We start from the raw sequence: 27945 nt of genomic DNA, 5'->3' as shown, positions 1-27945 counted from the left end.
GCCCCAATAAAGTTTTATCACCAAAGTATATATAAAAACGTTTAAACATGCCAGCAAACGTTTTATATTGTAAATATAAAAGAGTATTACCTCAGAAAGTAAGCATGATACTAGTCACTATTAAATCACTGTATTCAGGCTTACCTTACATAATTTTGGTATCAGCAGCATTTTCTAGCATTCACATCTTCTAGAAAAAATCTTAACTGCACATACCTCATAGCAGGATAACCTGCACGCCATTCCCCCGCTGAAGTTACCTCTCTCTTCAGTCATGTGTGAGAACAGCAATGGATCTTAGTTACAACCTGCTAAGATCATAGAAATCACAGGCAGATTCTTCTATTTTTCTGCCTGGGACAAAATAGTACAACTCCGGTACCATTTAAAAATAACAAACTTTTGATTGAAGCAAGATAACAGCTACATTTCACCACTTTCTTCTTACTACCTCCATGCTTGTTGAGAGTTGCAAGAGAATGACTGGATATGGCAGTTAGGGGAGGGGCTATATAGCAGCTCTGCTGTGGGTGATCCTCTTGCAACTTCCTGTTGGGAAGGAGAATATCTAACAAGTAATGGATGATCCGTGGACTGGATACACCTTACAAGAGAAATAGAGTTGTATCATCTTTGCTGTGTCCTGCATCTCATGACATGGCGTCAGAAGTTTTTGCCTGCGCTTCTGTTTGCTGACAAGGAGCCTGCAGCTTGACCCACATGGCGTCAGCGGTTTCAGCGTTTCAGGATTGCTTCCAAGCTGGACAAGGAGAGTGGGGAAAGATGTAGAGCCAGTGTTCAATGCCTTTACTTTCCAAGAAGGGGAAAAATTTAACTTTGAAATAGTTATGAATAAACTCAGTGCCCACTTTGTGCCCAAAAGAAATGTGATTCATGAGAGAGCTTGTTTTCACAAACGTGCTCAGCGTGTGGGAGAATCTGTGGAGTCATTTGTGCGCAGACTGTATGAACTAGTTGAATTCTGAGAGTTTGGTGTTGCTAAAGAACAGCAGATCAGAGACAGAATAGTCATAGGAATTGCAGATGCTGAAGTCTCACTGAAGCTACAGTTAGAGTCTGATTTAACATTAGATGGGGCTATTAGGATGGCCCGCCAGAGTGAACTGGTGAAAGAGCAAAGTGCTGATCTGAGGTCTGAGAGCATTGTGGATGAAGTACAGCAGTTCAGGAGAGCTGCTACTGAAAGGCACAGTGTGAGCGGTAGACCAAGGGCACAGAAGTGGATGGGCACAGCATGCCCGATGCACACGGTGTAACCATGCCCATGATCAAAGTGTCATATGCCCTGCTAAAGACAAAAGATGTAGAAAATGTTTTTGAAGTGGTGTGCCCAGAGGCAGAACTTTCTTTTACTTTCTGCGATGAGATTTTTTTAGTGAAAATTTTTCTGCAGGTCATTTTTTAAAAAAAAAATTACATTTTAAATTAGGCAGTTACACGAAAGCACCAGTACAATTGCAATCTGTTGGTTAATTGGAGAATAAAGCCATTTTTAAAGTTTCATAATATAGTGCAGTAGTTGAAAATTGCAATGCAAATTAGCTGCAGACAAAAAAAAAATATTGTAAAATGTTTCCTTTTCTCTTTGTCTAACATAGAAGTGTAGTATTAAAAAAAAGGTGCATTGCTCTTACTAACGTCTTACATTCAGAAAAAACAGCTTTGCAGACTGGTAAAGGCTAGGGGGGCGGGTTTGGAAAAATCCCTGAGAGCCAGTCAACAATACACTGCTGCTTTGCAGCTCTAGTGCATATTTGACTGTTCACTTCAAACAGCACTTTGAATGCACTGTGTTAAGAAAAATGTACACAATGCAGCCAGAGCACAGCTCTGTTTGAAAAGAACCGCCTAATGTGGAGCAGTGCTGCAAAGTTAAATCGCTGACAGTTCCTGCATGTGTCCCATTCTTTCTGCAGACATGCTGCATTTTCTGCGATGACATCTCAGATCACTGTATGTTCTGCCTTGGGGGTGGTGTGTAAGACTGAATATATTAAAGAGATGCAGGTAGATAGCGAGCAGGAGGGTCAAGAAGTGTCCTTTGTGGGGTCTGTTGTTGAACGGCCGGGTTCAGAAGATGATTGGAGGGTTACTCTTACTGTAATGGGAGCCAAAGTTGCCTTTAAGATTGACACAGGAGCAGGCATCATTGTAATGTCTCTTGCAGCATTCATGAAACTGCCTCGACAGCCCCAGCTGGCAAAAGTTACAACAAAAGTCCATAGTCCTGGTGGCCGCATTGTTTGTGGGGGGAAATTTCTTGCCAGCTGCGTGTACAAGCAAAGGAAATTCACCATGTGGGTGCATGTGATTAGAGGTCAGTGTGTTAACAACTTATTGAGAAGAAAAACAGCCTGTGGTTTGGGCCTAGTAGCCAGAGTGAGTGAAATCTCAGAAGATATGTTTGGTGAATTGGGCCTACTGAATTGCAACCCAGTCCGTATATCACTTAAAGGTGACGCAGTCCCATACAACATTACCACTCCCCGTAGAATTCCGTTCCCGCTCATGCCTCAAATAGAGAAGGAGCTTCTGCCCATGAAGAATATGGGGGTTATTGAAGAGGTTGTTGAAGCAACTGACTGGTGTGCCCCCATTGTGCCTGTTGCGAAGAAAAACGGGAAGGTACGCATATGCGTAGACTTGAAAAGGCTGAATGAGGCGGTGAAGAGAGAGAGATATGTGCTGCCGACACTTGAAGACATAGCTCCGAAATTGGCTGGGGCAAAGTTCTTCTCTACATTGGATGCTTCTAGCGGCTTCTGGCACCTGGATACCTCTAGATCCAAAGTGCCGCAAACTGACTACCTTCATTACACCGGTAGGTCGGTTTTGCTTTTGCAGACTCCCCTTCGGGATATCCTCTGCTCCTGAAATCTTCCAAAAAATAAATGAGTTCTCTCCTAAGAGACCTCATGGGCACGGCAGTCGTCATGGACGACATCTACATTGGACGTCTACATTGGAGGAACATGATCAGCAATTGAGCTGTGTGCTGCAAACTATCAGAGAGTCTGGGCTGAAGCTAAACAAAGAGAAATGCCATTTTAGGAAAGCTGAGTGATGATATGCCCAAAGTAACATAAATGGGGATGGCATCAAGCCAGACCCCGAAAAAATTTGTGCTATTGAACAGATGAAAAGTCCTTCTGACGTACATGAGCTGAGACAAATATTGGGCCTTGTAAATTATGTGGGCAGGTTCCTTCCAGATTTATCCACAATACTACACCCTATCACAGAGTTGCTAAAGAAAGATGTTGCCTGGGTCTGGGGACCTTCACAGGAAGAATCTTTTATGCAGGTCAAGTCCCTGCTGGGGTCTGCCCCAGTGTTGGGGTTCTACGACCCTTCCAAAAAGGCTGTGGTTAAGTGCCGATGCGAGCAGTTATGGATTAGGGGCCGCCCTCCTGCAGCTGAATGAAAACAAACTACAGCCTATCGCCTACTGTTCCCGCACACTGACGGCTGCTGAGTCAAAATACGCTCAAATTGAGAAAGAGTGCTTGGCCGCAGTTTGGGCCTGTGAGCGTTTTCAGCGTTACCTAGTGGGTTTAGAGAAATTTAGTCTGGAGAATGATCATAAACCGCTAGTCCCGCTAATCAACTCCTATGATATTGACAAAACACCCCTAAGATGCCAGAGACTTCTAATGAGGCTGCTCAGGTTCAACGTTCAGGCAGTGCATGTGCCGGAGAAACAACTGGTTGTGGCGGATACACTGTCCAGGCTCCCGCTGGCTGCTGCTGAAGAGTCTTCAACGGAATCAGATGTGAAAGTGTATGTAGATTCAGTTCTGGCCTCTAAGTCCATTTCCTCAGGTAACTAGAACAAATAAAGAAAGAGACATATTTAGATACAGACCTTCAAGAAGTTATAAAGTACATAAAAGAAGGTAGGCCCGAGAGTCGGGCAGCCTGGATATCTTTAATTTCTTACCAGTCAGAGAGATTGCAGCTCACAGAGCTGGATGGGTTGGTGCTGTTCCAGGACCGCATTGTTATTCCTGTCAGCATGAGGCAGGAGATGTTAAACAGGATTCACAAAGCCACTTAGGCATTACAAAGTGCAGAGAAAGGGCAGCTACGGCTGTATGGTGGCCTGGGATCAGTTCCGACATTGCAAGTCATGTGTCTAAATGTGCCTTTTGCCGGGAACGCCGGCCTACTCAGAGAAGGGAGCCCTTGATTTTTACTCCGCTGCTTGCAGGCCTGTGGCAGGAAATAGCTGCTGACTTGTGCGAACTGCACGGGAAAAAGTTCCTAGTCGTGATAAACTACTATTCCAGGTATTTGGAAATTGCACCTTTGAATGAAATCACAAGTCAAGCTGTTATCACTCGTCTCAAGAGCTTGTTCGCCTGGTGGGAAATACCAATGGAGTTGGTGAGTGATAACGGAATGCAGTTCGCTTCAACAGAGTTCAGTTCTTTCAGCAGAGAATACGATTTTATACATTCCACGTCAAGTCCACATTACCCGCAGGCTAATGGAATGGCTGAAAGGGCAGTTAAAACAACAAAATTAATTTTGAAGCAATCTGAGCCGTACCTGGCCCTCTATAGGGTGACTCCCATTCAAGCCACGGGATTTAGCCCAGCACAGCTGATGCTAGGACGCCAGATTCGCACCACCTTACCCTCTGTGGGTGTCTTCCAGCCAACTAGCTCTATTCCTCAGGACGAAGTCCTTAGGAGGGATGAAGAGGCAAAAAGGGGCTATCGATTCTTCTACGACAGGAGACATTCTATGAGGCCCCTGCAGGAGCTGAATGCGGGGCAAAGTGTCAGAATTAAACTGGATGATGAGAAGAAATGGAAGACGCCTGCTACGGTAATTAGATGCTCTCCAGAACCAAGGTCTTACGTAGTCCTTACTGATGGAGGGACAGTTAAACGCCGTAATCGAAAACATCTTCAGCCTGTACCTGAGAGTTTGGAACTGGATGCCTCAGTACCACCGCCGATGGGATCCCCTGTTTTAAAAGGGGTGCCTTCCCCTCAGCAAGATCACAGCGAGGATATGTCTTTGCCTCCAGCAGACTCTCAATCACCTTCTTCTGTATCAGAGGACAGTTCATGTAGAGTTACATCAAGCAGAAGAGTGGTGAAACTTCCGGCCCGATATCGGGATTAACTTTAGTTAGAACAGTGACCGGAAGAATGGGCAGAATAATCCCAGGGTCACTGTGGACTAGGGTAGTCTACCCTGATGTTCAAGTCAGGATGTAATTCATGTTGTTTATATTTTCTGTAACTTGTTATTTGTTATATACTATACAAAACTGTTGTTGTATACCTTGTTATTTGTTATATTCCAATGAAAAAAAAATGTATGCTTTGTCTTTTGAAAAGGGGGAAGCTGTGATGAGAGTGGGAAGTGACGTCACCAGATTGGGGGCGGGGCTTAGGCCCGTTTGTCTGTGTCGCAGTTACTTAGTGAAATCAATGCTACCAGATGTGTTTCCATGCTCTACAATAAAATAGAGTTGTACCATCTTTGCTGTGTCCTGCATCTCATGACACCTTTTTTATATAAACGTTTTGTATGAACCATAAAACTTTTTATACAAAGAAATGTACCCACCATTAGTCTGCCAAAATTTAAATAGTAAAGGGACATAAAACTATTTTGTTTTACATATGTAGAGTTTATATAAATACCACATTGCAAACTACCTGCATAAAAAAAATATATAAAAAAAAATCTTTAAATCGCATTTAAAACTGAGATTTGTTAGCAAAACTTGCGATGGTTTACAGTCCAGACAGACACCCTTTGGAAAGCCTCTTATTTTGTCTCCCCTCTGAGGTTAGTTAGGGACAAATATAAATCAGCTACTACACTGATTAAGCAATCCATAGACAGAATACAGCAGGCACAGGCTTAAAGAGACATGAAACCCCACATTTTTCTTTCTTGATTCAGATAGAACATGAGATTATAAACAACTTTCCAATTTAAGGCTATTATCTAATTTGCTTCATTATCTTGGTAGCCTTTGTTGAAGAAACAACAACAACGTATGTGGGTGAGCCAATAACATGAGGCTTATATGTGCATCCACCAATCCTGCAGCTCCTGAGCCTACCTAGGTATGCATTTTCAACAAAGGATACCAAACAAAACAAATTACATAACAAACGTAAATTGGAAAGTTGTTTGAAATTGTATGCTCTATCTGAATCATGAGAGAATAAAAACAAATCGGGTTTCATATACCATTAAGTCTGGAGTATGAACTTCACATTCTTAAAGGGAAATGGCAAACCACAGTTTTCTGAGTTAAAGGGATATGAATCCAACATTTTTATTTCATGATTCTGATAGAGCAAGTGATTTTAAACAATTTTCTAATCTACTTCTATTATCATTTTTTTATTTGTTGTCTTGGTATTTTTAGTTGAAAAGCAGGGATGTAAGCTTAGGAGCCGGCCCATTTCTAGAGCACTATATGGCAGCAGTTTTGAAAGAACATTATCGATTTGCAAGAGCACTATATGGCAGCACTATTTCCTAAAAAGAGAGCAGGCAGGTGACAGCAGATATAAATTCTTTTATTAAGGAGGTAAAAAAGGCGACGTTTCGGGATTAGTCTCCCTTATTCATGCCATGTAGTGCTTCAGATGCCTACCTAGGTATCTCTTCAACAAAGAATATCATGGGAACAAGGCAAATTTGTTGATAGCAGTAAATTGGAAACTTTTTTTTTTAAATGGCATGCTCTGTCTGAATCACAAAAGAAAATGTTTGGGTTTCATATCCCTTTAAGTTACATTATTGATAAAAGAAGACGACAATGGTTTATGCAAAATAAATAATATTTTAAGAGAATATATTTTTAAATGTAATTTCGCATTAGGCTGAGGAATGCCGGCGTTCCGGGCAATCTGTTCTATGGGTAAAAAGGTAATCTCTTATACTTAAGGTAAAGGATACATCCAATAGATCCACAATAGTCCTGCAGGTTTCTATGCTAAATCCGTCAGATTTAATATCTTCTCCTGCACAGAGAACACAAAATGTTAAATAAACCTCATCATTTCACCTACAAGCACATCACATAATGTTTACTCATCTTATCATTCTTAAATTGTTATTAGAAGCTGCAAACGGCAGTTATTGTAACAAGAAGCACAAACAGTACAGTGTCCCTTTAATAGAATTATAATGTCGCCCGCTGAAGCCACCTATTGGCTGGATGCCGAGGGAAAATTATATATATTATGATCTTTTGCTAATTTGAAAGATTTATGCTTTACATTCTAGCTTAAACAAAAAAGCTTTAATTATGTTTCTATCATTTATTCTGGTAATCTTCAAGTAGGTTGTAGCTGATGATAAACAGACCAAAAATAAATAAATACATTTATATAAGTATACAGTATATATAAAATAATGATGTAATATATGTTTTATATTTATATTGTAAAGTAAGTAGATAGATAGATAAATATCACAATAATAAGAAATGTAAAGTTTAATGGCTCCATGTACGAAGCAGCGTAAGCTGCTCCGGAGCCTTTGCGGGGCAGGTTCGCATATGCGAGCCTGCTTCCCGCAATGTAAGAAGCAGCGGTCATTAGACCGCTGCTTCCTACACCCTACGCCACCTCTTAGGTGGCGAAGCAAAATCACAGAGAGCTCGCTCGCTCTCGGTGATTGACAGCCCCTTCAGTCGCGTGATTGGTCGCGCGACTGAAGGGGCGGGCATTACACACTCTGCTGAGTGTGTAATGATACATACGGGCAAGCGGATCAATAGATCCGCTGCCCGTGTGTAGCGGAGGCGGGCGGACAGCTTCGCGAGTTAAGAAGCTGTCCGCCCGCCTCTTAATACATGGAGCCGTAAGATTAGGCTTAGTTTTAGGGCTGGGGTTAGGGTTATTCAGAGGGGTAATGAGAGTTTGCCGCCCCACGTGGCTATCCTGCCCTTGATATTCCTTTCTAGGCAACATTGTCACATCACGGTTTGCAATCACCATATTGTCATCTAGGTGAGATTCCAAATGAAAACCTTTCCTCTCCAGTACGGAACACATTGTCACTGTAACATTGTAAGAAATACCACAGGTTGTTAGTGCTAAACAGACTTACGGTTTGAGATCACTCTCTTTAGAATGTTACAAAGTTCAAATGCGGAGATCTCTTTATCCTGAGAAGAGAATTACACATCAGTTTGTGACATGAATCATGCGGATAAAACAGGTGAACGTTAATGTATGGAATGCGCTTTCTTACTTTCTGTCAAAACATGATAGATACAAGGCACAGAATTTTAAACTTTCCAATTTACTTCTATTATTAATATTTCTTTGTAATCTTGATATCTGTTGTTGAAAAGCATAGACATAAGCTTAGGAGCTGGCCCATTTCTGGAGAACCATATGACACTTTCGTGCCATGTAGGGCTCTAGATGAATACCTAGGTATCTTTGCAATACAGAATATCATGGGAACAAAGCAACTTTGATAATTGGAAACCCTTTTAAAATGGTATGCTCTGTCTGAATCACAAAATATTTTTTTTTGTTTCATATCCCTTTAAGTACCTCTGCTCAAGCAGAGACTGCCACTTCCTGGTCCGTATGCAGGCCTCAACCTGTCCTACAAAGATCACCTCATGTAATCCATTCTAATGCAGCTGTAGCTATACAGTTGTGCTCAGAAGTTTACATACCCTGGCAGAATTTATGATTTCTTGGCCATTTTTTCAGAGAATATGAATGATAACACAAAAACTTTTCTTTCAGTGTTACCATCTTTACATCCGTGGACAGGAAACCCATGGATTTTTGTATAGCAGCACTCCACTTGGCTTGAATTTGGCTACCTTCCGATTGCTCAATACTGCTGTGGGGGCATATTCCAAGTTTCTACCATATTCTCGGAATTATGTTGTATGGTAATGTAGCGCAGCCTTCTTTTCTTATTTCCATACACACACACACTAATTACAAGCAAACAGATCACAGGTGAGGATGGTTACCTTTAATAGCCATTCAAACCCCTTTGTGTCAACTTGTGTGCATGTTATCAGGCCAAAATCACCAGGGTATGTAAACTTTTGATCAGGGTCATTTGGGTAGTTTGTGTTGTCATTATGATTTAAAAAAGTAAACACAGTTGATTGATACTAAATGGCTTCAGCCAAACACTAACCATGAGTGAAAGAAAAGTTTTTGTGTTATCATTCATATTCTCTAAAAAATGGCCAAGAAATCATAAATTCTGCCAGGGTATGTAAACTTATGAGCACAACTGTATATGCACCTTTATAACAAGCGAGTAAGAAAGCCCAGAACGTTTAGGTCCTATGCAAACAATATCTCTCTCAGATGTCCACCATACACAAATCTATAAGTCTGTGGTGCCATTATACTATGTGGTTTGTGACTATGATAATGGATGTGACATTATAAAAGTAAAGTTTAATAGTCATTTATGGCTATTAGATAAATCAGAAGGTACATTTAGTGTTTAGCTAACAGACCAAAGCAGAATTCACTTGGACTTTAAATCAGGTTTATTGAACAGATTACATTTTATTAGCACATTATCTTACTTACCTGACAGTGCTTGTTTATAGAAAATAAGAGAAGAGTTACATCAACAAAATGTCGCAAGCAGAGCCAAGACACTAAATATCTCTGATATATAAAGGAATATTAATTCTTTAGCGCAACCAAAATTATAACAGAGAAAAGTAAGTTTTCAATACTAATGTATTAGAGAATATATCCTCCTCTCAGGCATCTGCAAACAGAGCAGCAATGTTATATGAATACAATTCTTTATACCATCCAAGCATTTATATATGCTATTAAAGAATAATAATGCACATATAGGCCATGTTTACATAGTTGTCGATTATGGATTAGCAACTGTTTATTATTATTTTTTTCATTTTTACTGGTTAATAAAGTCTCTCTGTGTTTAAATAGAATTTCTTTTTTTTTTTTGCTTAGCAATTATATGCTGGCTTTGGTTTACTAAAATTGGCTCCCATTGAAATCAATGAGATCCGTTAAATGATAATTTGCACCAAGTTTACACTGCACAAATGATCTTTTAACCACTGGCAAACTTTGATCAAACTCACAAAAAGAGAGGGTAAGATACGGCAGCGCCAGTGGGACTTGTATCATGTCAGTAATTAACAAATTAAGTCATTACCAGATGGTACAAGCATACTAAAATAAACTTTTGAAACAGTTATAGCTTTTATTAAAATAATTTTTGCCAATACATGTATATTGCAGAAATGCTTTTATTAAAAACTGAAATACATCCATGAGGATTCCAATTTTGTGTGGAATGTCCTTTTGACAATATGAATGACATTTGTATAGGGACATGATGAGTATACTGGGCAAGTTTGTTTGCTCAAAAAAATTTTTTAATTTGTAATATGTAAAATATTTTTTTCAAGTTTTGTCAGCTGGCCCTCCCTGTTATAGATATTGTAAACTGTGATTATTCAAAACACAATTGTATAGATGACTAATTTGAAAAATGTGCAAAACATCTCGGTTGCCAACAAACAAGACTGAACTGCAAAGAGTTAAATCCCAATTATAACTATGCAATTACCTATAAAAATTAAAATTACAAAAATGTGAGTATTTAACAAAATTAAACATTTTTAAAAACGGGGTTGCTAAACGCCAATTCTAGATGTTCTGGTCATTATCTCTTATCTTGCTATTCCTGCAGATCTCATTAGCTGTTTGTGATATGGGGTATTAAATACAAGTAAATTTACATCCTGCCCAATCATGACAGACTATATAATAGTTATGAAAACCTGTAAATATGTTGAAAAGGCTTATCAGCTGCCGAGTTTTTCACAAGCTGGTAAACTGAGCATGTAAACTGTGTGTTACACAAAAGTTGATGCAGGATTTTGTGAAATTATAGTTTTACCTTTTACAACTGTGGATTATTGGCAACTATTTAAATGTAGCCATAGTCTATTAAGTATACTATAAAAAAATATATAAAAGTAATTGACTCTATAATTCATATAGGTTATTAATTAAAGATTTTTGAAGTTGGTTATTTATTGTACTATTATTTTATTTGATTTGGTTGTGTCTACTGACTGAATATCAGCAGTTGGAGGTTACCTACCATTTTAATTTGAGTTACCAATTTGCAGAGGAAGTGATTTAACAACTTCCTGTTGAGTTAATTTTTTGATTCATGGGGTAAACTTCCAGTAAAGTCGGTAAGGACAGACACTCTAGGAAACTTCCAGAATGCATGGGATAAGCATAATGCTATCCTATGAACTAGATAAGTTAACACTTTTAGGAAATTAAAGGCAACCTTGTTGGGCCTATGGTTGTTATCTGACATCAAAAACTTTGATTAAAAGGACAGTATACTATAAAATAGTTTTTCCCTTAATGTGTTTCCAATTACTTTTTTACCAGCTGCAGAGTATAAAATGTATGAGATTTGCTTTTTTAAGGTTTATTTGTGTATATGAATTAGCTGATTTTGTGTTTTGAAGCCACAACCTAATAAAATGGGTTGAACTTGTAGGTATAATCAGATCTCATTACTTTATCACATTGTGTACATTTACCTGCTTCTTTATCTTATATCTGTCCATAAACCAATCACCAATACTCGGAGAGAACAATGGAAAATTAACATTTTATTACCTTATCTCTTAACCCACTGGGAGTGTAATTTCTTCTGCTGGCTGTGCCAACACAGCTTGGCCTTCAGGCCAAAAACTTTCAGGATGGGCGGGGATACCACAGGCTAAATAAACTATTTCAAATGCCAATACAAGGGTAATGGAAATACTTGTAAACAAATTAATACACTCCAGCAGGTAAAGTGGATCATTGGGAACAAATTAAAGGGGAGAAAATTGAGTAAACTGTCCCTCTAAGTCTGGAAAATAGTTGCATATTTAGTGAAGGTCTCATTGAAAAAGAGAAAATATTCCTAAAATGTAGTACACATAAATGATTATATCAGGGCTTGACAAATACCAAGAGCTAGTGAGTTATGTCTCCTTGAATTGTCCCTCTAGCTTCTAACTCTTTGGATTGGTCTACTTGTAGCTATATACAAAAACTCTCGACTGGCTCCTAAAAAGTGAGTGGCTGAATCCTGAATATTCTTACTGACACCTAAATGTAAAATAAATTTGTCAACCCATGACTTATTTTTTTCCACCAGAACAGCTGACTAGCCCTCTACTATATGATTTATTACTTATTTTTAAATATATTTATATAAAATTTGAGTAATTATGGCTATTTACAGATAGTGTAGATATGTTTTGTGTATGGAGTTAAAAATATTTTCTTTGAAGATTTACACTGCATGAGATAAAATGGATACACGTCTCTATTCATTAAATACATGTAACATTTATAACATGAACTTGATAAACAGTCTGTATGAAAATAGTCAATTAAGGATTCCTTTTTTAGTATTTTTAATTAGACTATATATGCCCTATTATTATTATTGTAAATGGCTGTGTGTCGATACCTGGCCTGTATAATGAGGTTTGTTATATAACCATTCTTACCTGTGTATGATTTGTTTACAGATTAATGTCTGAGAGGAGGAAATAGTTTCAGAAATGTATAACTATACTATAAACATATTGCAGAATTAATATTTCTTTACAATCATTGTGAGTTGCTGGATTCCACAAGCTCTGAGCACACAAAATTGGTACATGAACGAGTGTTGTACCATATTTGATAATCTTTTATTTAAGTTGTATTTACAAGCACAAATACAGTAATACTCATTAAGAATCCTGGAATTTTGGTGCTCATACTAGCGGCATTCATAATGAGCGCTGCGGAATCTGTTGGCGCTCTACAAATAACTAATAATAACTGCTAAGCCTACGTTTCATTGCCTAAAGCCTGGCAGTAAAAGCATCATATATGAGAAATGGCAAGCAGTGGTACTGGGATAAAGAGGGTAAGTTTAGTGTTAGGGGAAGCATTTCAAAGCAAAAAAAAGTTAGATGTTTCATACCTCTGGTGAGAGCTATGTATGTGATAAAAAGAAAACCATACACATAGATGTTAGATGAAAAATGATGCACCAAGAAACAGTGCGCATGAGCGAGCTCAAGAAACAGTGTGCATGAGTAAGCTCTAAAGAGCAAAGCAAATTGATGTGTTTATGATTTAATAGGCTCAGTATAAATGGACACAATAAAATGAAAAATGTCTCCCAAATATTCTACACAATAAAATAAAGGAGATTAAAGGGACACTGAACCCAAATTTTTCTTTCGTGATTCAGATAGAGCATGCAATTTTTTTTATTTGAAAAAGAAGGCATCTAAGCTTTTTTCTTGGTTCAGTACTCTGGACAGCACTTTTTTATTGGTGGATGAATTTATCCACCAATCAGCAAGGACAACCTAGTTTGTTCACCAAAAATGGGCCGGCATCTAAACTTACATTCTTGCATTTCAAATAAAGATACCAAGAGAATAAAGGAAATTTTCTAATAGGAGTAAATTAGAAAGTTGCTTAAAATGTCATGCTCTATCTGAATCACAAAAGAAAAAAAATGGGTTTAGTGTCCCTTTAAAGTTACCCAATCACTGTTTAATATTTAGATCTATATTTTAAGATTGTACATTATAAATCATGTATCTTTGTATGTAGTCTTTATCCAGGCTCCTAACTTATAAATGAAAATACAAGGAGCATTTAGTTTTATTTATCATTTAGTGCTTTGATTATTTGATCTACTGCATTATACAGTTATAAAAAAGAAAAACATAATAAAAACAAAAGAACCACCCTAAGTTAACTTATAAAGTCTAAAATTGCTAACAGTGCACTACCTAAAATATGCAAAATAAACAATCCTCTTTTTTGTGTTATTGACAAAATGTTTCACAAACTATTCCAGTGTGCGAGTCGGAGGACTCAGAGCACATTGCCATTAATGAGATACCTTATTCTGTGCTGCTGTTAAAAAGTTGGTGGGAGTTGACTTTCTACCTTTCACGAAGCTCACTCCCTACCACTGTACAATGCATGCTGGGAATTAGAGTCCAGAACTGCAGTGGGACAATACTGAGAGGAAAAAGGCATGTGTATTTGTTTCATTACGAATGCAAGCTCGTAAAAATGAAACAAATATCCAAACTAATGTACAACGAAATTTAAAGAAAATGAATAAAATACTGACGAGATTTGTGAGTATTTGTTTCTTTTAAATTATCTTAAAGGGATAATAAACCCACATTTTTTCTTTCATGATTCAGATAGAGCATGCAATTTTAAGCAACATTCTAGTTTACTCCTATTATCATTTTTTCTTCGTTCTCTTGCTATCTTTATTTGAAAAAGCAGGAATGTCAGGTTAGGAGCCGGCCCATTTTTGGTTCAGCACCTGGGTAGAGCTTGCTGATTGGTTTGCTACATTTAGCTATCAATCAGCAAGTGCTACCCATGATCTGAACCAAAAATGAGCCAGCTCTTAAAGGGATACAAACCCCAATTTTTTCTTTCATTATTCAGATAGAGCATGCAGTTTTAAGCAACTTTCTAATTTATTCCTATTATCTATTTTTCTTCGTTCTCTTGCCATCTCTATTTGAAAAAGCAGGAATGGAAGGTTAAGAGCCAGCCCATTTTTGGTTCAGCACCTTGGTAGAGCTTGTTGATTGGTTTGCTACATTTAGTAACCAATCAGCAAGAGTTACCTAGGTGCTGAAATAAAAATGGGCCGGCTCCATTCTTGCTTGTTCAAATAAAAATAGCATGATAATGAAGAAAAAATAATAATAGGAGTAAATTAGAAAGTTGCTTAAAATTGCATGTTCTATCTGAATCATGAAAGAAAAAATTTGGGTTTAGTATCCCTTTAAGCTTACATTCCTGCTTTTTCAAATAAATATAGCAATAAAAATAAAAATGATAATAGGAGTAAATTAGAACGTTGCTTAAAATTGCACGCTTTATCTGAATCACGAAAGAAAAAATTTGGGTTTAGTATCCCTTTAAGGGATAAAATTCATTACCTATAGCATGCTGGAGAGCCACACTAATTTTGACACTTCTTTACAGTGCACCAGGATGCACTAATAGGAGGCTTAGAACACGCTAAACCTCATAATAACGCAGACCATGTGAAGAAAGGATTAGGTAGGGCAGTGCAAATTTGTAAATGAAACATGAAATTTAAAGAAAACAAATAAAATACTGATAAAATTTGTCAGTATTCATTCATTTCCTTTAAATTACCTCAGGGGTAAAAATATTTACCTATAGCGCACAGGAGAGCCATGCGAATGCCGACCCTTCTTCACAGAGCCTAAAAAAATCTACCTCTCAATTAAAATTCAGAGTAAGTTCTGCTGCATTATGTTCTTGGGTATGTGATTCAACTGTATTTAATGGTCCTTTAATACATTAAATTGTAGACAATGTAATTTATTTTTTAAGTACATATTATACAGTGATAGGGGTCCAGACATTCGCCTCTTCACAATACTAAAGTCTGTGCTAAAACAAAAGTAGTGAACTCACACTCATAAAGAAGAGTTGACCATTCCCAGGGTTTACTTACCTCTCCTGCAAGATGCTTAAATAAATTTTTGAAACTGGGATCAATTTGATCTTCACTGGGATCAACCTGAAAAGAAAAATAAAGAAGGTGAATAATCTTCTAAAAATGTGATGGGGGGAAAGGTGTTGATGGGGGGAAAGCAAAACATCCAATATGAGCCCAGCACCTTTCTTTTAATACAAATTGCTCTCTTCATCCTGTCGCAACCACCTACGCAATATCTCCTAAATTTGTCTGTTTCTGAGTGCTAAAACTACTAAACAGCTAATCCACTCCCTCGTAATTTCCCGACGTGACTACTGTAATAACCTACTAACTGGCCTCCCTCTCTCCCCTCTTCAATCCACCCTAAATGCCTCTGCTAGGCTAATCCACCTCTCCCAACGCTCTGTATCTGCTGCACCTCTCTGCAAGTCCCTTCACTGGTTCCCCATTCACAGCAGAATTAAATTCAAAATTCTCATCCTGACCTACAAAGCCCTTACCAAGGCAGCCCCCCCACCCACCTGTCCTCACTCATCAACAAATATACTCCAGCCCGCCCTGTAAGATCCAACAATTACCTGCTTCTTGCATCTTCTAGAGTTAAAGGTGAATAGGAGTGCGCTAAGGATATGATACTATACACCTCTTTAAAAGCCACTATCCCTATAATGTGTCAAAGTATCAAATAAATAAATGTTAAGCTTTATGGGCTTACAGATAAAGAGGGCGCCAAAGGCCAAAAGTATCAAACACCAAATGTTATCAACAAATAAATAATTTATTAAAAACAATTAATATACAGCCTAAAAGCGACGTCTCCCTATAACATGGTAATAGTTCTTTAAAAAAAAAAAAAATTTAACAATATATTTTAAATTTCTATTCCTTCTAAAGCAGCTGTCAGTGCACTGTCATTTGCCTCAACTGAAAATCAACGGACGAGACGTGACGTCAGACGCCGTCCAAACACGTGTGTATGGTTGTACTCACAGCTCGGGAGAGCGGCAGCAGTTTCTCCAGCGGTCTACGATTTGACCGAAGAACATCAAGCCAAAAGTGTGGTAAAGTACAGTGTTCTAATACACACCAGGATTATCATCTACATTAATGTTTGATATGGGAATTAAATGAACGATAATCTGTATAGAATCCATAAATTTTGTAAGCTGGGATATCCCTCAAATACTCTGCGCAGGTTCCACTTTATTTTCATTAACCTGATAACGGAACTTTTTTGTCACAAACAGATTGCAACTCATACAAGCCATATTTTATATATATTTTTAAGCTTTCCACCACGGACATTATCCTGTTAACACTGTGCAAATTAGTATTGGGTATAGATCGTATATGATATTAGCTACATGCAATTTTGTCTCTAGCCATATAACATTTTATCTGTGCAATATATGTTTTTAACTTTTTTTTTTTTTTAAGAACTATTACCATGTTATAGGGAGACGTCCCTTTTAGGCTGTATATTAATTGTTTTTAATAAATGATTTATTTGTTGATAACATTTGGTGTTTGATACTTTTGGCCTCTTGCATCTTCTACCATCACCTCCTCCCATGCTAGATTACAGGACTTTTCTTGTGCGGGACCAACCATCTGGAACGCACTTCCTCGAGCTGTCAGACTTTCCCCTAACCTTTTCTCCTTTAAACGCTCCCTAAAGACCTTTTTGTTCAGGGAAACCTATATCCAAATCAATATATATATATATATATATTAATAAATTCCACTTGCCTAATAGCTGCCCTCATCTAACTCCACACTAACATCATTCCCACCTTTGCAGTCCCCACCCTCCTACCCATCTAGATTGTAAGTTCCCACGGGAACAGGGCCCTCAATTCCCGCTGTATTTGTTTGTTAAACTTTGTCTGGTGTCTTTTATATTGTATTGTACTTTTATCTTTGTACCCATGGACAGCGCTGTAGAATCTGCTGGCGCTTTATAAACAAAGAATAATAATAATAAATATTAATAAAGTCCTTATAACATGCTTATTCAGGGCACACACTGTTATTGGGGTTTCTGCTTACCCCCATCCAAAGACATAGTATTAAACAGCAGCACTGCTGTTGCAAGAGTGCTGCTGTTTTGTACTATTGCTGGTGATGGGGAAAGGGCACTGTGCTACCATTATGATTACACAACAAGAGTAGTTACGGTATATATATATATATATATATATATATATATATATATATATATATATATATATATATATATATATATATATATATATATATATAATCCTTATAAAATACCTCTTCAATGTCAGCCTCAATGTCATCATCGACAACTCTGAAAAACATCAAAGGTAAACAGACAGAATTACATTAGCAATGTCAGACATAAGTTACTTAAAGGGACAGTGCAAGCAACAGATAATATTTCATTATATTTAAAGCTGATTCAGGGACACCATTTAAAAAAGACCGACCCCTCTCCCTCAGCCCCCAACACTGGCTTCAATGACTTCTGTTTACAAATATCTAGAGGTTTCAGCTGGATAAGCAGCTATTTGAAATGATAAAGTAAAGGAGCTATTTGTAAATAAATGAATATGCTCCGTCAGGTAAAATAGATCATTGAGAACACATTAAAAGGGGAGAATTATTTACAGTGCCGTGTCCCTTTAAAGTACCATTGATAACTATCACTCATAACAAAGCAAAGCAGCATAAACCAAATGACTCCACAAATAAAAAGAATCAGATTATTTTTAGTATAAATAAGTAATAAGGGCAGAGGCACTGGAAGACTAGACAGTAGTTTGGGGTAATCACAGCGTACCACGTACTGTTCCTATATATATTTAATGAACAAGGATGTGCACTCTCATCATCTTAAATACAACTAACTGCCAGGGTGCCAGCTTAATGAATATATCAAAGCAAGTAGGTTTGCACTCTGGAATTAAAAGGGACACTGAGCCCAAATGCTTTCTTTCATGATTCAGACAGAGCATGCAATTTTAAGCAACTTTAATTTACTTCTATTATACTTTTTTCTTTGTTCTCTTTGTATCTTTATTTGAAAAGCAGTAATGTAAGCTTACAAGCCGGCCCATCTTTGGCTCAGAACCCGGGTAGCGCTTGCTGATGGGTGGCTAAATGCAGCGACCAATAAGTAAGCTCTATTCAGGGTGCTGAACCTAAAATGGGCTTACATTCCTGCTTTTCAAAGATAGCAACAGAACAAATATTTTTTTTTTTACTAGGAGTAAATTAGAAAGTTGCTTAAAATTGCTATCTGAATCATGAAAGAAAAAAATTGGGTTCAGTTTTCCTTTAAATAAAGGTGCTATTTATTGCATGAGGTAAACCTAATAGAAAATATGTAGTGAGCTGGACAATATTTCTCCTGTTAAGTGTGGTCAGTCCACGGGTCATCATTACTTGTGGTATATTTGCTCCTCCCCAACAGGAAGTGCAAGAGGATCACCCAAGCAAAGCTGCTATATAGCTCCTCCCCTCTACGTCACACCCAGTCATTCTCTTGCACCCAACTAATAGATAGGATGTGTGAGAGGACTGTGGTGATTATACTTAGTTTTTATAACTTCAATCAAAAGTTTGTTATTTTAAAACAGCACCGGAGTGTGTTGTTCCTTCTCAGGGAGAATTTGAAGAAGAATCTACCTGAGTTTCTGTATGATTTTAACCGGAGTAGTTAAGATCATGTTGCTGTTCTCGGCCATCTGAGGAGTGAGGTAAACTTCAGATCAGGGGACAGCGGGCAGGTTCACCTGCAAAGAGGTATGTAGCAGCATATTATTTTCTGAGGAATGGAATTGACTAGAAAATACTGCCAATACCTATATAATGTAAGTTCAGCCTTAAATGCAGTAGTAGTAACTGGTATCAGGCTGTCATGTATGTATATTTTCACTTCAGTATTCTGGGGAATGGCACTTCACTGGGATAATACTGTATGCATAAAACTTTAGCCTATCTTGCAGTGAGAAACGACTAGCAGCAGGCTTTCTATGACAATTCATTTATTTGATGTTAAACGTTTTGCTGGCATGTTAAATCGTTTAATTTTCTGAGGTACTGGGTGAAAAATTGTTTTGGGCACTAATTTTATCCACTTGGCGGGCATTTTATTTAATTTAAGACAGTTTTCTGATCTCCCTCACTGTTGTGTGTGAGGGGGAGGGGCTTAATTTGGCGCTTTTACTACGCATCAGAAATTCAGTCACAAGTCTGTTTTTCTTCCCTGCATGATCCGGTTCGTCTCTACAGAGCTCAAGGGTCTTCAAAAGTTATTTTGAGGGAGGTAATCACTCACAGCAGACCTGTGAGATTGTGCTTTGACTGTGATAAAAAACGTTATATTCTGTACATTTTTTCTGCTATTGAAGGGTTAGTTATCCATTACTAATGGGGGCAATCCTTTGCTAAAATTGTATTTTTACCGGAAAGAATTTGATTTTATAGTTTATCCGTTTTATTGTTACTCAACTGTCATAACTTTCTGTGCTTCTTAAAGGCACAGTACGTTTTTTTCATACTATTTGTAAATTGAATTGAAAAGTATTTCCAAGTTTGCTGGTTTAATTGCTAGTGTGTTAAACATGTCTGACTCAGAGGAATATCTCTGTGCTATATGTGCTAAAGCCAAAGTGGAGCCCAATAGAAATTTATGTACTAATTGCATTGATGCTACTTTAAATAAAAGTCAATCTGTACAAATTGAACATCATTCACCAGACAACGAGAGGAAAGTTATGCCGACTAACTCCCCTCACGTGTCAGTACCTGCATCTCCCGCTCGGGAGGTGCGTGATATTGTAACGCCGGGTACTTCAGGGCGGCCATTACAAATCACATTGCAGGACATGGCTAATGTTATGACTGAAGTTTTGTCTAAATTACCAGAACTTAGAGGGAAGCGTGACCACTCTGGGGTGAGAACAGAGTGCGCTGATAATAATAGGGCCATGTCAGATACTGCGTCACAGTATGCGGAACATGAGGACGGAGAGCTTCAATCTGCAGGTGACGGTTCTGATCCCAATAGAGTGGATTCAGACATTTCTAATTTTAAGTTTAAGCTTGAAAACCTCCGCGTACTGCTAGGGGAGGTATTAGCGGCTCTGAATGATTGTAACACCGTTACAATCCCAGAGAAATTATGTAGGCTGGATAGATACTATGCGGTACCGGCGAGTACTGACGTATTTCCTATACCTAAGAGGCTTACAGAGATAATTACTAAGGAGTGGGATAGGCCCGGTGTACCCTTTTCCCCCCCTCCTGTATTTAGAAAAATGTTTCCAATAGACGCCACCACACGGGACTTATGGCAAACGATCCCTAAGGTGGAGGGAGCGGTTTCTACTCTGGCTAAGCGTACCACTATCCCGGTGGAGGATAGCTGTGCCTTTTCAGATCCAATGGATAAGAAATTAGAGGGTTACCTTAAGAAAATGTTTGTTCAACAAGGTTTTATATTGCAACCCCTTGCATGTATTGCGTCTGTCACGGCCGCGGCCGCTTTTTGGTCCGAGTCCCTGGAAGAGACTCTTGACTCAATAACTATAGAGGAAATTTCAAACAGGCTTAAAACACTTAAGCTAGCTAATTCATTTGTTTCAGATGCCGTAGTACATTTAACTAAACTTACGGCTAAGAATTCCGGATTCGCCATTCAGGCACGCAGGGCACTGTGGCTAAAATCCTGGTCAGCTGACGTTACTTCTAAATCTAAGTTACTTAACATACCTTTCAAAGGGCAGACCTTATTCGGGCCCGGTTTGAAAGAAATTATCGCTGACATTACAGGAGGTAAAGGCCATGCCCTGCCTCAAGACAGAGCCAAACCTAGGGCTAGACAGTCTAATTTTCGTTCCTTTCATAATTTCAAGGCAGGAGCAGCATCAACTTCCTCTGCACCAAAGCAGGAAGGAGCTGTTGCTCGCTACAGACAAGGCTGGAGACCTAACCAGTCCTGGAACAAGGGCAAGCAGGCCAGAAAACCTGCTGCTGCCCCTAAGACAGCATGAATTGAGGGCCCCCGATCCGGGAACGGATCTAGTGGGGGGCAGACTTTCTCTCTTCGCCCAGGCTTGGGCAAGAGATGTCCAGGATCCCTGGGCGTTAGAGATCATATCTCAGGGATATCTTCTGGACTTCAAATCCTCTCCCCCAAAAGGGAGATTCCATCTGTCAAGGTTGTCAACAAACCAAATAAAGAAAGAGGCGTTTCTACGCTGTGTACAAGATCTGTTACTAATGGGAGTGATCCATCCGGTTCCGCGGTCGGAACACGGACAGGGGTTTTACTCAAATCTGTTTGTGGTTCCCAAGAAAGAAGGAACCTTCAGACCAATCTTGGATTTAAAGATCCTAAACAAATTCCTAAGAGTTCCATCGTTCAAAATGGAAACTATTCGGACAATTCTACCCATGATCCAAAAGGGTCAGTACATGACCACAGTGGATTTAAAGGATGCTTACCTTCACATACCGATTCACAGAGATCATTTCCGGTATCTAAGGTTTGCCTTCCTAGACAGGCATTACCAGTTTGTAGCTCTTCCATTCGGGTTGGCTACGGCTCCAAGAATCTTTACAAAGGTTCTGGGTGCTCTTCTGGCGGTGCTAAGACCGCGAGGAATTTCGGTAGCTCCGTACCTAGACGACATTCTGATACAAGCTTCAAGTTTTCAAACTGCCAAGTCTCATACAGAGTTAGTACTGGCATTTCTAAGATCGCATGGGTGGAAGGTAAACGAAAAGAAGAGTTCTCTCTTTCCACTCACAAGAGTTCCCTTCTTGGGGACTCTTATAGATACTGTAGAAATGAAGATCTACCTGACAGAAGACAGGTTAACAAAGCTTCAAAATGCTTGCCGTGTCCTTCATTCCATTCAACACTCGTCAGTGGCTCAATGCATGGAGGTGATCGGCTTAATGGTAGCGGCAATGGACATAGAACCCTTTGCACGCCTACATCTCAGACCGCTGCAATTGTGCATGCTAAGTCAGTGGAATGGGGATTACTCAGATTTGTCCCCTACTCTGAATCTGGATCAAGAGACCAGAAATTCTCTTCTATGGTGGCTTTCTCGGCCACATCTGTCCAGGGGGATGCCATTCAGCAGGCCAGATTGGACAATTGTAACAACAGACGCCAGCCTGCTAGGTTGGGGTGCTGTCTGGAATTCTCTGAAGGCTCAGGGATCATGGACTCAGGAGGAGAGTCTCCTGCCAATAAACATTCTGGAATTGAGAGCAGTTCTCAATGCCCTTCTGGCTTGGCCCCAGTTAACAACTCGTGAGTTCATCAGGTTTCAGTCGGACAACATCACGACTGTAGCTTAAATCAACCATCAAGGAGGGACAAGAAGCTCCCTAGCGATGATGGAAGTATCAAAGATAATTCACTGGGCAGAGTCTCACTCTTGCCATCTATCAGCAATCCACATCCCGGGAGTGGAGAACTTGGAGGCGGATTTCCTAAGTCGTCAGACTTTTCATCCGGGGGAGTGGGAACTTCATCCGGAGGTCTTTGCCCAAATACTTCGACGTTGGGGCAAACCAGAAATAGATCTCATGGCGTCTCGACAGAACGCCAAGCTTCCTTGTTACGGGTCCAGATCCAGGGATCCGGGAGCGGCCCTGGTAGATGCTTTGACAGCACCTTGGACCTTCGGGAGGGCTTATGTGTTCCCGCCCTTCCCGATGCTCCCTCGATTGATTGCCAGGATCAAACAGGAGAGAGCATCGGTGATTCTAATAGCGCCTGCGTGGCCACGCAGGACCTGGTATGCAGATCTAGTGGACATGTCATCCTGTCCACCTTGGTCTCTGCCTCTGAGACGGGACCTTCTGATTCAGGGTCCCTTCAAACATCAAAATCTAATTTCTCTGAAGCTGACTGCCTGGAAATTGAACGCTTGATTTTATCAAAACGTGGATTTTCTGAGTCAGTAATTGATACCTTAATACAGGCTAGGAAGCCTGTTACCAGAAAGATTTACCATAAAATATGGCGTAAATACCTATATTGGTGCGAATCCAAAGGTTACTCTTGGAGTAAGGTTAGGATTCCTAGGATATTGTCTTTTCTACAAGAAGGTTTAGAAAAGGGTTTATCCGCTAGTTCCTTAAAGGGACAGATCTCAGCTCTGTCCATTCTGTTACACAAACGTCTGTCAGAAGTTCCAGACGTTCAGGCTTTTTGTCAGGCTTTGGCCAGGATTAAGCCTGTGTTTAAAACTGTTGCTCCGCCATGGAGTTTAAACCTAGTTCTTAACGTTTTACAGGGTGTTCCGTTTGAACCCCTTCATTCCATTGATATAAAATTGTTATCTTGGAAAGTTCTGTTTTTAATGGCTATTTCCTCGGCTCGAAGAGTCTCTGAGTTATCAGCCTTACATTGTGATTCTCCTTATCTGATTTTTCACTCAGACAAGGTAGTTCTGCGTACTAAACCTGGGTTCTTACCTAAGGTAGTCACTAACAGGAATATCAATCAAGAGATTGTTGTTCCATCCTTGTGTCCAAATCCTTCTTCAAAGAAGGAACGACTTCTACACAATCTGGATGTAGTTCGTGCCCTGAAATTTTATTTACAGGCAACTAAAGATTTTCAACAAACGTCTTCCCTGTTTGTCGTTTATTCTGGTCAGAGGAGAGGTCAAAAAGCTTCTGCTACCTCTCTCTCTTTTTGGCTTCGTAGCATAATACGTTTAGCTTATGAGACTGCTGGACAGCAGCCTCCTGAAAGAATTACAGCTCATTCCACTAGAGCTGTGGCTTCCACTTGGGCCTTTAAGAATGAGGCCTCTGTTGAACAGATTTGCAAGGCTGCAACTTGGTCTTCGCTTCATACTTTTTCCAAATTTTACAAATTTGACACTTTTGCTTCTTCGGAGGCTGTTTTTGGGAGAAAGGTTCTTCAGGCAGTGGTTCCTTCCGTATAAAGATCCTGTCTGTCCCTCCCGTCATCCGTGTACTTTAGCTTTGGTATTGGTATCCCACAAGTAATGATGACCCGTGGACTGACCACACTTAACAGGAGAAAACATAATTTATGCTTACCTGATAAATTCCTTTCTCCTGTAGTGTGGTCAGTCCACGGCCCGCCCTGTTTTTTATGGCAGGTCAAAATTTTTAAATTATACTCCAGTCACCACTGCACCCTTTAGCTTCTCCTTTCTCGTTGGTTCTCGGTCGAATGACTGGGTGTGACGTAGAGGGGAGGAGCTATATAGCAGCTTTGCTTGGGTGATCCTCTTGCACTTCCTGTTGGGGAGGAGCAAATATCCCACAAGTAATGATGACCCGTGGACTGACCACACTACAGGAGAAAGGAATTTATCAGGTAAGCATAAATTATGTTTTTTCATTCTGGAATATTGAAAGAGCTTTGTAAACACGCGCAGTGGTTTTTAAGAGGCCTGTTGGAAACATAAAGAAATTGTCAGGCATTTAGCATGTTATGAACCCATCACACACAGCTATAGGTCTCACTACTCACTGTGACTCTGTATTCTTCTCTGAGAAAACGCGTAAGCAAAAATCTCCGATTTTGTTGGGTTCAAATGTGGATGGCACAATGATGTACTCGCCTGGTGGCAGCGTAAACCGGTTGAGAACCTCGCGTAGGTTAATGAAAGTGTCAGATTTGTCGCGGGCTTTGTTCCTCAGGAAGAAATCTCTGCTCAAGTGAACGTTCGTCTGCCCAGAGAACTAGAGATACAAGAGATGTAGAAATTATGCTACTTTGTTTTCAAGATATGTGTTTGAACTAGAGAAATAAGGTAAAATGATTGAACAAAACCTCACACTGATCTTTCTTACTTGTACCTGAGAAACAAACAATAAACAGCTTCTATAACCCACCTATTCCTATACAACACAGTATTGTGGTCTCACTGAGAAGAATTAACTGTGGTGCCTTAAAGGGATAAAATGCATTTGGCTCACAACAAAATCCAGTGGGTAGACATTTCAGCGTGTTGCTGCCACTTTGTTATTATAAAACCAGGGATCAGAGGATTTGTGAAGGTTAAAACTTTAAAGGGACACTAAACCCAAAATGTTTCTTTCATAATTCAGGTAGAGAATACAATTTTAAACAACATTCCAATTTACTTCTATTATTTAATTTGCTTCATTCTTTAGATATCCTTTGTAGAAGAAATGTAGAAGCACATGGATGAGCCAATTATGAGGCATCTATGTGCAGCCACCAATCAGCAGCTACTAAGCCTATCTAGATACCAAAGCATACCAAGAGAATGAAGAAAATTAGATAACAGAAGTAAAATTAGAAAGTTGTTAAAAACTGCATGTTCTTTCTAAATCATGAAAGAAAAATGTGGGTTTCATCTTCCTTTAAGGGACAGTTAACTCCATAAATGTTATTGTTTAGCATAACCAACACGGTTATATTAATATACTTTTTACCTCTGTGATTACCTTGTATCTAAGCATCTTCTGACAGCCCCCTGATCACATGACTATTTATTATCTATTTACTTGCATTTTAGCCAATTAGTGCAGTGTCTGCCACAACCCACGGGCATGAGCACAATGTTATCTATATGACCCACATGAACTAGCAGTGTCTTGTTGTGAAAAGCTAATAAAAAGCATGTGATAAGAGGCTGTCTGTAATGGCTTAGAAACAGGCAGAAAGTTAGAGGTTTAAATGTTATAAAGTTTATTAATATAACAATGTTGGTTGTGCAAAGCTGGGGAATGGGTAGTAAAGGCAATGTCTATCTTTATAAACAATACACATTTTGGTGTTGACTTTCCCTTTAATGGGCTTTTGTCAGTGTCATCTACTATAGGACACTGAGTTGCTTCACACCTAGGCGCAAGCCCCAGCACTCTGCACTAGGAGCAAGAAAATACAGAATTACTCCACAGCCAACCAAGATGCATATAAATGACTAAGTATAATGTAACAGGTGGTGATATTCCAAATTAAAGGGAATTAGGGAGTTTGCTAGCCTTGTACCAGTTTTTAACCTATGTTGAAATAAAAGTGGTTTATTATTATTTTTATATTTGGCCCTCAGACTCCTCTTTATGTGCTGCTGTTTTTCTATTTCTAAATTAAAGGGATACTAAACTCACAATGAAATCCTCCGTAAATTTCATTATGCACAGTCAAAAATGTTACAATGAACAAGTATAATTTATTTTGCTTTCTTTTCCCATAGGTTTACTCCCCAAAGAGAGGCTGTAGTGCATTTAAAGGGACATTAAACACTTTGAGATGGTAATATAAAATATTCAATTGTGTATATATATATATATAATAATAAAAAACTCTGCAATATACTTTCATTATTTATTTTGTCCCCTGTTCCCCTGTAATTCCATTCTGAAATTGTAAGCTTTTGTAACTGTCCCTAATTGGCCACAGCAGAGAAGGTAACCTAAGTTACAACATGGCAGCTCCCATTGTTTTATAGACACTACAAGTTTACTCTTTATTTTGTCCCTATTTAAACAGCTAATAAAAGACTAATCTTTTATTTGAATGCCTCATTCTATCTAGCATTTATTTAGGGCTAGATTACGAGTGGAGCGCTAACAGTCACACGCAAACGAAAAGGGGTTTATTGCAGGTTTTTCATCATATTACAAGTAAAAAAAAAAAATGCGTGAGCGCAATTAAAGTTAACACTAGTTGGATTAGAGCTCTGGTTAAAGGGACACTGAACCCAATTTTTTTCTTTCGTGATTCAGATAGAGCATGTAATTTTAAGCAACTTTCTAATTTACTCCTACTATCAAATTGTCTTCATTCTCTTGGTATCTTTATTTGAAAAGCAAGAATGTAAGTTTAGATGCCGGTCCATTTTTGGTGAACAACCTGGGTTGTCCTTGCTGATTGGACAGCACCAATAAACAAGTGCTATCCAAGGTTATGAACCAACAATTGTCAGGCTCCTTAGCTTAGGTGCTTTCTTTTTAAAATAAAGATAGCAAGAGAACGAAGAAAAATTGAAAATAGGAGTAAATTAGAAAGTTGATTAAAATTGCATGCTCTATATGAATCATGAAAGAAAAAATTTCAGTGTCCCTTTAACCGTTTTGAAAAAAAAAAACAGTCATAAAACACATCAAAATATATTACATAATACACACTCATAATAACACCATCTAATAAAAAATTATTCAAAAAATGATTGCACAAAAAAGTTATAAGGGCTCAAATATAAGAAGTCTCAGGTGTTAGAAAAAAAGGCTGCAAAGGGTTTAACATTGAGATATGTACATATACATCTAAAGATCTATGTGTGTGTGTGTGTATATATGTGTATACATTTGTATTAATATGTGTATATAAATATTTACAAACATACATTT

General features: G+C 38.8%; 1 protein-coding gene across 2 annotated transcripts in view; it reads right to left on the bottom strand.

The window, feature by feature from the left end:
- LOC128658096 (calpain-2 catalytic subunit) overlaps nucleotides 1-27945 on the bottom strand; it is a 237715-nt gene that overhangs the window by 54106 nt on the left and 155664 nt on the right. For both annotated transcript variants that reach the window (XM_053712589.1, XM_053712590.1), the window contains 5 exons: nucleotides 25094-25305; nucleotides 17866-17902; nucleotides 15604-15669; nucleotides 8119-8176; nucleotides 6961-7025 (listed from right to left, as the gene is read on the bottom strand). In XM_053712589.1, the coding sequence (XP_053568564.1) occupies nucleotides 6961-7025; nucleotides 8119-8176; nucleotides 15604-15669; nucleotides 17866-17902; nucleotides 25094-25305 (438 nt within the window). The remainder of the gene's footprint in view (nucleotides 1-6960; nucleotides 7026-8118; nucleotides 8177-15603; nucleotides 15670-17865; nucleotides 17903-25093; nucleotides 25306-27945) is intronic.

The sequence above is a fragment of the Bombina bombina genome, chromosome 4 (genome assembly GCF_027579735.1).
Source record: "Bombina bombina isolate aBomBom1 chromosome 4, aBomBom1.pri, whole genome shotgun sequence".
Classification (NCBI taxonomy): domain Eukaryota; kingdom Metazoa; phylum Chordata; class Amphibia; order Anura; family Bombinatoridae; genus Bombina; species Bombina bombina.
This window is presented reverse-complemented; position numbering and strand designations above follow the sequence as displayed.